The sequence below is a fragment of the Lolium rigidum genome, chromosome 3, assembly GCF_022539505.1.
Source record: "Lolium rigidum isolate FL_2022 chromosome 3, APGP_CSIRO_Lrig_0.1, whole genome shotgun sequence".
In the NCBI taxonomy this organism is placed as follows: Eukaryota; Viridiplantae; Streptophyta; class Magnoliopsida; order Poales; family Poaceae; genus Lolium; species Lolium rigidum.
The window spans coordinates 273,559,894-273,575,899 of record NC_061510.1 but is presented as its reverse complement, the minus strand read 5'-3'; the positions used below and the strand labels follow the sequence as shown (position 1 = coordinate 273,575,899).

The 16,006-nt window shown below is 43.2% G+C and overlaps 1 protein-coding gene across 1 annotated transcript; it reads right to left on the bottom strand.

Annotated features, from left to right (window-relative positions):
• Window positions 1–1,118: 1,118 nt before the first annotated feature.
• On the bottom strand, window positions 1,119–7,837 carry LOC124696546. Its single transcript, XM_047229261.1, has 6 exons — window positions 7,375–7,837; window positions 6,743–6,963; window positions 3,865–6,174; window positions 3,025–3,825; window positions 2,726–2,921; window positions 1,119–2,350 (listed from the first exon to the last, which is right to left on the bottom strand). The coding sequence occupies exons 1-6, from the start codon at window positions 7,835–7,837 to the stop codon at window positions 1,392–1,394; spliced, it is 4,950 nt and encodes a 1,649-aa protein (XP_047085217.1). The 3' UTR covers window positions 1,119–1,391.
• Between the last annotated feature and the right edge of the window lie 8,169 nt (window positions 7,838–16,006).

Below are 16,006 nucleotides of genomic sequence, written 5' to 3'. Positions count from 1 at the left end.
CTTGGTTCGATTATACATTAAATCTAGACTGAAACATAGCTAAAACTAGATTTAAAAGTAGATTTAAACTACTCGGTGTCTTGGAAGTTCTCGTCCAGCCACTCATCCAGCGACGATTCGGTATCCTCAACGGTGAGTTCCACGACCTCATGTTGAGGAATCACGGCGGCGCGGGGAGCTCGAGCGTCGGCAGAGGTACCTCCGGTGGACGATGAGGGGGCGGCGGTCGATGACAATGCGCGGAGGGTGGCGTGCTGCGTGAAGCCTCGATCCTCCTCCTCGGTGCGCTACAGGTAGCGGTGGCGGAGCTCCGCCATGTACTCCTCGCCGGCTCACTCAGCCTCCATATCCTCTTATGCCTCACTTGCAGGGCCACACAGGGGTCGACATCAGCCAAGTCTCCTGCATGGGGTCGTCAAACTTGGGGAAGTTGATCTCCCCGTTGCCATCGTCGTGGAGCCGGACGTTTTTTATGTCGTAGGCGCATGCCAATGCGCCGCCAACTAGAAGCTCCCCAACCAGATCTTCTTGGCGAAGTTGTGGTCATAGATCCCCGTCGCCTAGGTCCCCTAAGGCTGCTGCCACACGCCTTTGTACTTCTTTTGCGACAACGGTGGCAGGGGTCAACGGTAGCTAGTGTGGTGTTGCAGCCCTGAGTCGCGATGCGGATGGGTGGCAAGGAGGGGCGGCAATGGTGAAAAGAAGATCCGGCCATCTGCGGAGGCGGGGGCAGTGGCAGTGGGGAGCAGGGATTGGCTGCGCCGGTGTGTAAGGTGAACTTAAAAAATCCTTTTCACGACACATTTCTTTATCCTTTTTACACAAAACATAGAAAATGTCAGTTTTCCGCAAAACATGGCGTGCGCGCAAATAATGTCAACATATACGCCCTAAAAAATTCATATTTTCTCACATTTTAAAATGTTTTTCTTAGGTAGCAGGAGTATATGCTCCCATGTTCAAAAGTGGATTTCCACTAGATACATCCAAACTTTGACAACTTTCATTGGGCAGAGGGAGTATGACCCTTCAAAAAAAACATTGGTTTTCAAGAGAATTAGTTATATTTTCAGGTTGTCCAAAATTAGGAGAAGATGCCATGACTGGTCTCAACTCTCAAGCTAACAAAGAGTCAGCCAATTGACTAGCAGTCTAGCACTACATTAACTTCCATTTGCTACATTAACCGGCAGTATACAAAATTTGGTAAAATACCAGTACTATATCAGCTTCTACTTTTCTCTACAGGTGCAATTTTTTCCCGATTTGCAATTGTCCATCTCTTCGCTACAAGGATGATGCTAGAGTCGTTAGATCAGCGGCTTCTAAGTCAAGACATCTAACCATCACAGCAGTAACAGCCAGCAGATCTACTTGAGCCTGCATCGCTACTATTCATCGTCAGACAAGCACACAACAACTGCGCTGGTCCCTGCACTTACGGGGCTGCTACTGCTACCCAGGCCAAACCTAGCTGGGAGATGCGCATTTAGCGATGCCGATTCAGTGCCAGACTGATAGGCGCCGGCTATTTGAGCACCAGGGTGCTGGCTTCCTGGCACTGCATTCGGCAGACCTGAGGTGCTGCCCAAGGCTATGTTTTGATATGATGATTGCTGGGCTGGAAAGAAGGCGGGATTTGAGCTAGATGACTGCAAGAAGTTCACCATTGACTGTGGATATCGACCAGATGTCAGTGAGTACGCTAGGTGAGGTGGAAGTGAGCTCGATGCTGATGGTAACATTGTCTGGTGAACTGAACTTGAATCCATGGAGTTCAGTAGCGCACCTCTCTGTGGAATTGTCGATGCAAAGCTCCCTATCATAACAGGGACATACTGTCCCAACGATGTATTCCCTGCATTAGAAGCAGGGAGCTGCTGCTGGCCTGCGTGAAAGGCATATGGAGATGGCATCCTGAGCTGCCGCAGATGAGGAGGGAACGAACACAGTCGTGCTCCAGCAGACCTGTAGTTGCCCCGTGGCAGACGCGGCGGAGGAACATGTGACATTGCCATGTAGAGATTGCCGGGTAAGGCTGATTGTGGTTGGAGAGCACGCGATTGTGATCCAGCAGATCCATAGCTGCCATATTGCACAGGCGCTGGCACAAAAAGTGATGATGACGTTCCATAGAGATTGCCAGGTAGGGTTGAATCTGGTTGGGCATTCCATGATGATGATGATGATGATGATGATGGTTGAGCCACAAATGAAGGCCGGACATAGGATCCTGGTGAATTATGCATGGGTGGTCTGATGGCTGATGACAAGATAACTGGTGATGCTGCAGTTTGAGCCACTGAAGAAGACTCAAATGGCTGCTCCATTACAGGGCTCGTCGATCTCCCTGCATTGCACAGGGTAAAAACAAACCATTAGTCACATGATCTATGGATTAAGGAGCATCTGACTAAGCAACAGATCCTGGATCTTAATTACCCTTTGTTTAAATGAACCCAGAAACAGCAGGAGAATGACACTGCTAACAGATCACGATATAATATGTTCACCATACAAAACGACCGAATATACACAGGATGCTCGTAGATGATTCGTGTATGAACAACATGCACAAACAGTTGAAAACAAAAAAGGTTGGATTTTAAAAATATGCACTAAACAAAAATATCATAGCAAACAAAGCTAAATGATGAAAAACTAGTTATGATCAGAATATTATTTTGGAAAACGGGATATATGCTAGAAACATTTAGTTGGATACCTTGAGCTGCAGGCGATGGTGGGAACAATCCTCGAAAATTCTCAGCTAGCGATTTGTTTAGAAGTACTTTCCTGTGGAGATCAGTAAGCTCCCGCTCGGTCTGAAGATAAGTGGAATCTTCGTTTTGAAGCAATGAGTCGTAATTCTTTTTTATCTTCTCTATTTCTTGGTTGTACTCTATTAGAAGTAGTGTTTTCTGTTGAAAAATAGATGTTGGAGCCAAGGAAGAAATGAAATAACTGATGACTAGCAAAGACAATTTACAGTTAAACAGATAACAGACGGAATAAAAAGTAAACCTTATGTTCATGGTCTTTGCTAAGCACATTGTTGCAATGCATTAACCTGTCCAGCTCATTTGTCAGCGGTTCGTCACTAAGTATTGGGTTATTGAACACTAACGTTGTGACTGGAGGTATTTGGATAGGCTGCTCAGGACCAGGTACAATATTTGGCTGAAAACCAACTTGTCTCCTTTCTTCGGAGTTTATTCTTTCAACTGGAACATCCTGAACTGTGTTTAGTGATTGCAGTTCAGGCTGCAAATCCTGGGCTGCCGTGGAGCCTAACATAACTGTCACCTCTGCTTCTGCAGGTCGATCCTGCATTGAGGCCGATTGCTGTACTTCAGATTGCAGATCATGATCTGTCACCGTGCCCAACGTATGCGTTGATTCTGCTCTGACATGTGGATCCAGTGAAGCTTCTAAACTATGATGGAGAGTAGGACTTTGTACCACAGGCATGCCAACCAGACAGGTTCTTTCAAAAGGAGCACTCTGCATTGAAGTTGATGGTTGCGTTTCAGGGTGCAAACTCTGAGCAGCTACGTCGCCCATGATGCATGCTGGTTCTTCTGCAGGTTGATCATGCATTCTGGTTGACTGTTGCACTTCACCTTGCAAAGGCTGCAAACCGCAAGCGGCCTCTGTGACCAGAATATTTGCAGGTAAATGTCGTGAAGTTACTAAGCTTTGTTGGGCAGGAAGAGTTGTACTTTGTTCCATAGGAACTAAGGATGATGCTAGTATTTCAGACTGGAGATCATGAACTGTCACCATGCCCGCTGATTCTACTCCTGCCTGTGGATCCGGTGAAGGTTCAACACTTCGATGGATAGTCGAACCTTGTAGCACAGGCATGCCAGACAGATAAGTTCGTTCAAATGGAACAACCTGCTTTGAGGTTGATGATTGCATTTCAAGTTGCAAATCCTGAGTGACTATGGCACCCAAGGTACCTGCTCCCTCTGCCTCTGCAGCTCCATCCTCTATCTCAGGTTCACCCTCTGCCTTGGGTTCATCTTCTATCTCAGGAACCTCAGGTTCATCCTCTGCCTCTGATTCATCTTGTGGCTCTGCAGGTTCATCATGCAATGAGGTTGATGGTTGCACTTCGGGCTGCAAATCGCAGGCTAGCTCTAGGCCTAGAATACGTACTGGTTTTGTTTCTGCTGGTGGATGTTGTGAAGTTGCTAAACTTTGTTGGGCAGGCAGGCTTGTACTTTGTTCAGCATGCACTGTGGCTGATGGTAGTATTTCAGACTGGAGATCCTGAATTGTCACCATACCCATTGATTCTACTCCTGCATGTGGATCCAGTGAAGGTTCTACACTTCGATGGATAGCCAGATCTTGTACCACAGGCATGCCAGGGAGATAAGTTTGTTCAAATGGAACCACCTGCGTTGATGTTGATGATTGCATTTCAGGTTGCAAATCCTGAGCAGGCATGGCACCCAAGATGCGTGCTCGCTCCGACTCTGCAGGTTCATCCTCTATCTCAGGTTCATACTCAGGTACCTCAGGTTCATACTCAGGTACCTCAGGTTCATCCTCTGCCTCTGCAAGTTCATCCTGCACTGAGGTTGATGGTTGCACTGCGGGCTGCAAATCACAGGCTGGCCCTGTGCCTGGAATACCTGCCGGTTTTGCTTCTGCTGGTGGTTGTTGTGAAGTTGTTAAACTTTGTTGGGCAGGTATACTTGTACTTTGTTCAGCAGACACTGAGACTGATAGTTGTATTTTGGCAGCGTCTGATGGTTGTATTTTGGGCTGGAGATCATGTGCTGTCACCATGCCCACTGGTTCTACTCCTGCATGTGGATCCAGTGAGGGTTCTACAATTTGATGGACAGTAGGACTTTGTAGCACAGACATACCAGACAGATAAGTTTGTTCAAATGGAACATCCTGCGTTGAGGTTAATAATTGTTTTTCAGACTGCAAATCCTGAGATGCTAAGGCACCCAGGGTACCTGCTTGCTCTGTCTCTGCAGGTTCATCCTCTGCCTCATGTTCATCCTCTATCTCTTCAGGTTTATTCAGCATCGAGGTTGATGGTTGCACTTCAGGCTGCAAATTACAGGATGCCTCTGTGCCTAGAATGCCTACTGGTTCTGCATCTGCTGGTCGATGTTGTGAGGTTGCTAATCTTTGCTCGCCCGGTAGACATGTACTTTGTTCAGAAGGTACTGAGGCTGATGGTTGTACTTTGGACTGCAGATCATGAGCTATCACTAGGCCTGCTGATTCTACTCCTGCATGTGGATCCAGCGAAGGCCCTACATATTGAAGGACAACTGGACTTTGTATCACAGGCATGACAGACAGATACGTTCTTTCAAATGGAACATCCTGCGTTAAGGTTGATGGCTGCATTTCAGGCTGCAAATCCTGCGCTGCAATCGAGCCCAACGTACCTGCCTGCTCCGCCCCTGTAGGTTGATCAGGCAATGAGATAAATGGTTGCACTTCAGCTGGTGGATTCCGCGAAATTGTGGAAGTTTGTTGTGCAGGTGGATTTGTACTTTGTTTTGCAGCCATACTTGGTTCACAAATATGGGCTTCAACTTTCGTAGACACGTGTAGGGTAACTGGGCTATCTGCATGGTAAGTTGGAGATTCTTGAAGCACTGGTTCCGCATCTACATTGCCATCATATTTTCCCTGGAATTGCACTCTGACATCACCAAAATGGTGAGAAGTTGCTGTGCCTCCCTCTGACAGTCCAGTTGCTCCATCTGGTTCACAAACTGTTTCGCTCCCGACATCAGGGTGCGTGTTTTGAGGTGGAGCATCCAAAAATAAGATTGATGGTTGCATTTCAGGCTGCAAAACCTGAACCACCTGTGTGCCTGACAACCCTATCTGTCCTGCTTCGGCAGGTGGATACCGTGAAGGTGCTACATTTTGTTGAGCAGACAGATCTGTACCTTGTTGGGAAGACATGCATGATAGAACAGCTTGAATTCCAACCAAGGCTACGAGGCTTTGTGAGGAAGCCAAATCTGGTGACTCCAAGTGGACTCCATCTGTGTCAAGAGTGTCATCATAGTTTGCATTAACTCCCCTAACAAGAGAAGTTGTGCCTCCCAGCAACATACTTGGCTTAGCAATATTGTCTATCTCAATATGTTCAGTATTTCTAGACTCACTGGTTGAGGGTTCCTGATATAAGTTAAAGGTATTTGTGATCAGTTCTACAATCAAAGCATATATATAGTGATAAATGAACAGATAAATAATTATAGTATAATAGTACGAGGAAACACAAAAATATGGAGCATGACGCACGGGTGATTTATGAACATTGGAAATAATGACTACTCCTATTTATCAAGTTCTGAAATCTACTAAATAAATATTAGCTATGTCAACTGACACATCTTTGAAGTGTTCTCCACCAAATGAAAGAGCTAATTTCTCAGAACAATATTCTTATGAAGGTATATATGTAGTTCTATAAGTCCGGAGATGTTTTTTAATTAAATGTACAGTATAGCAAATATCCCAGATAAGAGGATAAATGTTCCAGAAAATTTGACCAAAGAAAAGTATAATAAACTCTCTTGCCAGTAACATAGAGGCAAAGAAAGAAGTATCGCAACATAACATAGTTCCTGCTCCAGATGCCACTTAAGTCCACCAAGAACTCGCGAATATGTTTAAAAAGTATATATTTTACAGAGTAAAAAAAGCATTGATCCAAATGAAATGGGAACAGTGGAAGACAAACCTCTGAAAATGGTGCAGAAGATTGGTTGACTCTTGTATCTGAAGTTTCATGTAAACCAGAAACAAGACTTCTGGAAACTTTAGATACAGCATCGCTTGAATGCCTCTTGTTTTTTCCAATTAACCTGCTACCTTCACAGAGCTTAGAGATGTTGCTGTCTGCCACATGCCCTCCTGCAGTGTTTTCCTTGCCCACTCTGTCAGGAGAAGCAACAACTGCACCTTGAAAGTTAAAGATAAGTTAGATATGCTAGAATTTGGAAGAATTAGTGCAGGGTAAATGATCAAGAGTAGAACTAACAGGTAAAAGCCTCATGAACCAGAATGCATTTGCACTATCCAATAACACATGATAGGACATTCCCATGTTGATCTGGTGCTCAAACAAAAGTGGTTTGTATGCTTGCACCTAAATGATGGCGCACTGGATACGTCCCCCACCTTTAAGCCCAAATTACATTATTCCACACTATACCTTCAGCTAGACAACCCCATGATTATAATAATGCAACTGGATAACAAAGTGCCTAAGCCCACACAAGTCATAAAAGCTAATTGTCTCACGGGATGGGACCATTCGGCCAGTAAGTTTATAAACCACAAGCAGAAGCAGAACATAGGAGGATCTAATACCTGCGGCATTCGCCCCTTGGACCGCCTTGAACCTCTTTATGTAGCTTCTGGAATTCGTTACTTTCCGCTTCTTCAACGAACTGCTAGCATTCGCATTCCTGGCATTTGCACACACTTGCTCTTCTGCACCCTTCATAGAGCCAGCATCTGTCAACAAGGAACCCAAAGCCCTGTTCTTTGTCATGGTTGACACTCCGAGCCGTGCTCCCTCCGCCGCCGCTCCATTCTTGTGCCTTTTAGAACGCGGCCTCGTCACATTCCCTAGCCCGGCGGAAGCCCTCTCCTGGCTAGGAGCGGGCGCAATCCGACCTGACCTCCTGGGCAGGAGCGGAGCATCCATTGCAGTCTTGCTTGTGCCGCTGCTGGCCTCCAGCGCCAGGACCGCGGGACCTCCGGAAGCAGGCGTGCCAGTGCCGCCTCCGTCTCTCGGTCTCAGCGCTCGACCGTGCCGGCTGTTGCCCATTCCGCCTCTCTGGTCTCTAGCATCAGTCACAAAACAGAAACTTTCCGTCAATCACAAAATCACAGCCTCACGAACCAAAACCAGCACCACAAGCCGGAATGCGGAATGAAAAAAATCGAAACCAACATCCAAAAAAGTACGGCCGGGAGCCAAAAAAAGGTACGGGCAGAGGAGGAGGCCCTGCCACCCAAGGAGCGCCGAACCCTAAGCTCCCGGCCGTTCCCCTCTCCCGAACGCAGCGACGGGGCCGCCGGCCGCGGGAAGAGAGAAGCGGGAACGGCGGCGAGGCGAACTGAATAAGAGGCGGCCGATTGGTCGGGGCGGATGAGGATGTACCTCCGCGGGCGAGGGGGTCCGATGGTGGCGGCGGGGCTAGGGTTTTCGCGCGATCGCTCCCGGGAGGCGGCGGCGGCGGCGATTGGGGTTTTGAGCAACCACCGGAAAGAAACGAGAGGCGGTGAGGACGGCGTTGCTACCGCCTACTATGTGCCCTGCTCTCTCTGCCCGCCGCGGCTGTCAGTGTCACAGCTGCTAAAGTAGGCTTCCTGTGAGAGCTCGCTCCCCCGCTCATTTATTGGACCTTTTGGAGCAAATGAAATGGTAACCTACTAGCCGAATAAATTAATTGCAGCCAATATTAATTCACTGCTACTCTATTTTCCAAAAATAAGTGTCGCAGTTTAATTCACTGCTAATCTGTTTCTAAAAATATAAGTGACGCAATTAGTTTTGGTGGATACGGATGTACCTAGACATATTTTAATGTCTAGATACATCTGCATCTTTAAAAAGTTGCGACAGTTATTTCGAAACCGACAAAGTATAGTACTCCTTTGTCCATAAAAAGAACGTCAAAAGTTTATCTAAATACGAATGTATCTATGCATCAAAAAGTGTCTAGATAAATTTAAATTTAGGTAAATTTGTGACAGTGACATTTAGTAATGGCAACCTCACCTATGACGTTTAGATGAGATTTAATAGGTCCGAGACTTCTTGTATGAAATGCCTTACTGTTACGTTTGGAATCCATCCAGCTATCTGAAGGGCAAGATGAATTTCGTTGGAACTTACAATTCAATGGAAAATTCTCTGTAAGTTCATTGCACAATGTCATTATCTAACCGGAAATACCAGTTGATAAAAACAAGAAGATTTGGAAGATGAAAATACTGCTCAAAATTAAGATTTTTGGCTGGTATTTACGTCGAGGAGTAATCCTAACCAAATATAATCTTGTGAAACGTAATTGGCATGGGAGTACAAAGTGTGTTTTTTGTCAACACAATGAGAAGACGATCAACACTTGTTCTTCCAATGTCGTTTTTCCAGGTCTATATGGTCATGCATCCAAGTAGCTTCTGATCTGTATCCTTCGACTAGTGTGGCCAATATCTTCGGTAATTGGCTTCATGGTATTGATTACAGATTTAGAACGTTTATTAGGGTGGGGGCGCTTACCATTATATGGTCGCTTTGGTGTGTAGAAATGACAAAGTTTTTAATGACAAGAATTGTTCTCTCTTGCAGGTTATCTACAGATGTACCAATACGCTTTGTTCGTGGTCTACGCTGCAGAAGGTGGAGAACCGCGACCTGTATACGGAGGTCTGTACATAGTTGGAGGACACGGCGAGGGATATTTTTTCCCTACATGGGTGGCAACATAATCTACGGATTGGACCTCGGCCTTCACCATAGGCGTTTTACACTTGTTCATGTCTGATATGTAATTCGCATTTTCAGCACTCTAGAATTTTTGAGACTTTTTGAACGGTTGTGTGCATCTTAGCTATACAGAGGTCGGGTGTAATTGCTTCCTATGAGTAATAAAGCACCCATTATCTAAAAAAGGTAAATTTGTGACATCTTTTTATGGACAGAGGTAGTATAAAAAATACATTCGGTCTCACACGCTAATGCATCAAGTTTCTACTTCAGGTTTTTCCTCTATTTCTGAAGATATTATGGTTTCTCAAAATACTAAGCTTTGAAAGACTTTGAGGTTTTATTTTTTTCAAAAATGGAAGCAAAAGAATTGCCCCATCCTAAGAATAAGAGAGTGCCCATGTGTCACCTTGTCTCAGGACATCACGCATGGGACGGATCCCCGCCGAAGGTGGTGGAGGGCGACATGCCGTCGAAGGCAACGATTGTGGTTGGTCCACTGGTGGATCTAACAGAGGCACGGGAGCCTGCGACGTCTGTGTAATATCCCAACATTTAGGGCAAACGAGGGGTATATTTGGAAATGGGATGTGCATTTCATCGCAAAATGGGGGAAATTTTCGCGCTTAATTGCATAAATCCTATGAGGGATCGAGGTTTCTCTCTAGTTGCTATTAGGGTTAGAGCAAGGTGAGTGTTATAAACTTCGACATGATCTTTTTTAAAATTAAGGTTTTGGAAGAGAATTTGAATTAGCATTTCAAATTTGAATTCAAACATAGAAGTATATAAGTAATCAATATATAAATGAATTATGAATTCATAATTCAAAACCATATCACACTTACACAAAATAATTCACAAATGAATTTCAAATTATAATAAAAACTTTAAAGGAAAACCTTGAGCTTTATTGATCATACAAACAAACATACATTGTCTTTACAATATCTTTTATATACAAAATTGGTCATATAATAAAAGAAGTAAAAGAAAATTACAAATATTGATCAATAATGATCTTCTAGTCCCTGGATTAATTGAAGCTTGAACCTGAATACACAAAGAAACTAACCAGATATGTGATAATACAAGTGGCAATGCCCCTAGTCAGTGTCCAAAAACCATGCTAAAGGGAGATAAGCATTAGCCAGACCATGGTGGAGCCAATGATGGGCTCAAGTTTCAACCTCAAGCACACACACAGCTCACAAAGGTTCACTGCATGCTCAACAGCCAGGCACTCTAGCCCAGTCATCAACAACGCACAGGCATGTGTGTCAAGCCAGGGCAGCAGCACAAGCTACTACAAATAGGCAGAAACAGCTGGTGATTTCATCCAAATCGACCATATCACCATCAGCAAGCAACAAAGAAGGAACGGTAGCAGTTCACAGATGTTCTAACTCAAGAACACAACAAAACCCTAGAAACCATCCAGTTTCTCCAAACGAACCAAAGCCAAATCAACCAGTGACATGGTAACATAAGCAAGACAACCAGGATCTGGGAGGAGAAGAACAAGTAAATTGATGACGCGTGAAGCACACGTCCGTTGGGAACCCCAAGATGAAGGTGTGATGCGTACAGCAGCAAGTTTTCCCTCAGTAAGAAACCAAGGTTATCGAACCAGTAGGAGATGAAGGCCACGTGAAGGTTGTTGGTGAAGGAGTGTAGTGCGGCGCAACACCAGGGATTCCGGCGCCAACGTGGAACCCGCACAACACAATCAAAATACTTTGCCCCAACTTAACAGTGAGGTTGTCAATCTCACCGGCTTGCTGTAAACAAAGGATTAAACGTATGGTGTGGAGAATGATGTTTGTTTGCAAAGAACAACATAGAACAATGATTGCAGTAGGTTGTATTTCAGATGTAAAAAAATGGACCGAGGTCCACAATTCACTAGTGGTGTCTCTCCAATAAGATAAATAGCATGTTGGGTGAACAAATTACAGTTGGGAAATTGATAAATAGAGATGGCATAACAATGCACATACATATCATGATGACTACTATGAGATTTACTTAGGGCATTACGATAAAGAACATAGACCGCTATCCAGCATGCATCTATGCCTAAAAAGTCCACCTTCGGGTTAGCATCCGCACCCCTTCCAGTATTAAGTTGCAAACAACAGACAATTGCATTAAGTACTGTGCGTAATGTAATCAATACAAATATCCTTAGACAAAGCATTGATGTTTTATCCCTAGTGGCAACAACACATCCATAACCTTAGAACTTTCCGTCACTCGTCCCGCATTCAATGGAGGCATGAACCCACTATCGAGCATAAATACTCCCTCTTGGAGTCACAAGTATCAACTTGGCCGAGCCTCTACTAGCAACGGAGAGCATGCAAGAACATAAATAACACATATATGATAGATCGATAATCAACTTGACATAATATTCCATATTCATCGGATCCCAACAAACGCAACATGTAGCATTACAAATAGATGATCTTGATCATGATAGGTAGCTCACAAGATCTAAACATGATAGCACAAGAGGAGAAGACAACCATCTAGCTACTGCCATGGACCCATAGTCCAAGGATGAACTACTCACGCATCAGTCCGGAGGCGGGCATGGTGATGTAGAGCCCTCCGGTGATGATTCCCCTCTCCGGCAGGGTGCCGGAGGCGATCTTCAGAACCCCCCGAGGTAGGGTTGACGGCGGCGGCGTCTCAGTAACTTTTCTCGTATCGTGGCTCTCGGTACTAGGGTTTTCGCGACGGAAGGAATAAATAGGCGAAGGGCAGAGTCGGGGGGCGCCCGAGGGACCCACCCCATAGGCCGGCGCGGCCAGGGGCCCCACCGCGCCGCCTTGTGGGGTGGCCGCCTTGTGGCCCCTCTTCGTCTCCTCTTCGGTGTTCTGGAAGGCTCCGTGGAAAATAAGACCGTGGGCTTTTGTTTCATCCAATTCCGAGAATATTTCCTGTGTAGGATTTCTGAAACCAAAAACAACAGAAAACGAGAACCGGCGCTTCGGCATCTTGTTAATAGGTTAGTACCGGAAAATGCATCAAAATGATGTAAAGTGTATATAAAACATGTGAGTATTGTCATAAAACTAGCATGGAACATAAGAAATTATAGATACGTTTGAGACGTATCAAGCATCCCCAAGCTTAGTTCCTACTCGCCCTCGAGTAGGTAAACGATAACAAGGATAATTTCTGAAGTGACATGCTACTATCATAATCTTGATCAATACTATTGTAAAGCATATGAGATGAATGAAGTGATTCGAAGCAATGGTAAAGACAATGACTAAACAACTGAATCATATAGCAAAGACTTTTCATGAATAGTACTTTCAAGACAAGCATCAATAAGACTTGCATAGGAGTTAACTCATAAAGCAATAAATTCTTATTAGAAAGTTTTGAAGCAACACGAAGGAAGATATAAGTTTCAGCAGTTTCTTTCAACTTCAACATGTATATCTCATGGATAATTGTCAACACAAAGTAATATGATGAGTGCAAATAAGCAAGTATGTAGGAATCAATGCACAAAGTTGACACAAGTGTTTTGCTAACAAAAAGATAATGACTAAACAACCGAATCATATAGCAAAAACTTTTCATGAATAGTACTTTCAAGACAAGCATCAACAAGTCTTGCATAAGAGTTAACTCATAAAGCAATAGATTTTTAATAGAAGGTTTTGAAGCAACACAAAGGATGATTAAGTTTCAGCAATTGCTTTCAACTTGTAACATGTATATCTCATGGATAGTTGTCAACATAAAGTAATATAACAAGTGCAATAAGTAAACATGTAAGAATCAATGCACACAGTTGACACAAGTGTTTGCTTCTAAGATAGAAAGAAGTAGGTAAACTGACTCATCATAAAGTAAAAGAAAGGCCCTTCGCAGAGGGAAGCAGAGATTGCTCATGTGCTAGAGCTTTTTATTTTGAAAACATGGAAACAATTTTGTCAACGGTAGTAATAATTCATATGTGTTATGCATAAAACCTCATATAAGTTGCAAGCCTCATGCATCAAATACCAATAGTGCCCGCACCTTGTCCTAATTAGCTCGGACTTCCATGGATTATCATTGCATTACATATGTTTCGACCAAGTGTCACAAAGGGGTACCTCTATGCCACCTGTACAAAGGTCCAAGGAGATTGATCGCATTTGATTTCTCAATTTTGATAGATCTCAACTTGAGGACATCCATACCGGGACAACATAGAAAACAGATAATGGACTCCTCTTTTATGCTTTAAGCATTCAACAACAGATAATATTCTCATAAGAGATTTGAGGATTAATTTCCAAGCTGAAACTTCCACCATGATACATGGCTTTGGTTGGCGGCCCAATGTTCTTCTCTAACAATATGCATACTCAAACCATTTAATCATGAGAAATCTCCCTTACTTCGGACAAGACGAACATGCATAGCAACTCACATGATATTCAACAAAGGTGTAAAAAGTTGATGGCGTCCCCGAAACATGGTTACCGCTCAACAAGCAACTTATAAGAACTAAGATACATAAGCGACATATTCATTACCACAATAGTTTTTAGGCTACTTTTCCATGAGCTATGTATTGCAAAGACAAGGAATGAAATTTTTAAAGGTAGCATGCAAGCAATTTACTTTGAAATGGCAGAAAAATACCACATAGTAGGTAGTTATGGTGGACACAAATGGCATAAGTTTTGGCTCAAGATTTTGGATGCACGAGAAGTAATCCCTCTCAGTACAAGGCTTAGGCTAGCAAGGTTGTTTGAAGCAAACACAAGTATGAACCGGTACAGCAAAACTTACATAAGAACATATTGAAAGCATTATAAGACTCTACACTGTCTTCCTTGTTGTTCAAACACTTTTACCAGAAAATATCTAGAATTTAGAGAGACCAATCGTGCAAACCAAATTTCAACAAGCTCTACAGTAGTTCTCCACTAATAGGTTTAAACTACATGATGCAAAAGCTTAAACATGATCTACTTGAGAGCTCAAAACAATTGCCAAGTATCAAATTATTCAAGACAATATACCAATTACCACATGAAGCATTTTCTGTTTCCAACCAAATAGCAATATATGAAGCGACTTTCAGCTTTCGCCATGAATATTAAAAACGAAAAACAGAAGTGTTCAAACGAAAAAGCGAAGCGTGTCTCTCTCCAACATAAGGAATGCTAGGATCCGATTTTATTCAAACATAAACAAAAATAAAAACAAACAGACGCTCCAAGTAAAGAACATAAGATGTGACGGAATAAAAATATAGTTTCACTAGAGGTGACCTGATAAGTTGTTGATGAAGAAGGGGATGCCTTGGGCATCCCCAATCTTAGATCCTTGAGTCTTCTTGAAATATGCAGGGATGAACCACGGGGGCATCCCCAAGCTTAGAATTTTCACTCTTCTTGATCTTATCATATCATCCTCCTCTCTTGATCCTTGAAAACTTCCTTCACAACAAACTCAAAACAATCTCATTAGAGGGTTAGTGCATAATCAAAAAATCACATGTTCAGCGAGGACACAATCATTCCCAACACTTCTGGACATTACCCAAGGCTACTGAAAGTTAATGGAACAAAGAAATCCACTCAACACAGTAAAAGAGGCAATGCGAAATAAAAGGCAGAATCTGTCAAAACAGAACAGTCCGTAAAGACAAAAAAATTCGAGGCACTTAACAGGCTCAGATGAAAAAGCTCAAATTGAACGAAAGTTGCGTACATATCTGAGGATCACGCATGATTTTTTTCAGCATTTTACGAGTTTCCTACAGAGAGATCTACTCAAATTCGTGTCAGGTAAAAATCTGTTTCTGCGCAGGAATCCAAATCTAGTATCAACTTTACTATCAAAGACTTTACTTGGCACAACAAAGAAATAAACATGATAAGGAGAGGTTGCTACAGTAATAACAACTTCCAAGACACAACAAAACAGTAGCAAAATAAAAACATCATGGGTTATCTCCCAAGAAGTGCTTTTCTTTAACGCCTTTCAGCTAGGCGCAGAAAGTGCAAATCAAGTAACATCAAGAGAAGAAGCATCAACATCATAATTCTTCTTAAAAACACAACTTGTCGCAGATGGTACCTTAGATGCTCCATTATCTAAATTTCCCATAGTGGTACTAAGGGTTTTATCAATTTTAAGCTCATAATGATTCTTTGGCTTTGGCATCTTAGGGACATACATGAACTTTTGCTCCTTACCCACATAAGCTTTCTCCTTAAACTTAAGAGAAGAAAAAGTTGAACCCAAGGTTCCCATAGCTTCTTCAAGTTCACCAATCCTATGGGTTTGATTATCATGGATAGCACAAGTTTCTAAGATAGCAATTCTTTCATTAATTCCTCCTAGAGATTTATCAAGTTTATCAGTATTATCAAGTAATATTCCCAATTTAGTCTCAACACTTGGAAGAGTTTTCTCTATGGCTTCCAACTTTTTAATGATATCCTCAAGAGAGATTTCAATTTTAGTTTCATT

Excerpts from the sequence above, each read along its gene's own strand:
- LOC124696546 (XM_047229261.1), bottom strand. The coding sequence starts at position 7,837 with ATGGGCAACAGCCGGCACGGTCGAGCGCTGAGACCGAGAGACGGAGGC. Across the intron at positions 6,175-6,742 it reads CTTCTGCACCATTTTCAGAG|GAACCCTCAACCAGTGAGTC; the intron begins GTTTGTCTTCCA and ends AACTTATATCAG. Across the intron at positions 3,826-3,864 it reads GAACTTATCTGTCTGGCATG|CCTTCACCGGATCCACAGGC; the intron begins CCTGTGCTACAA and ends CGAAGTGTTGAA.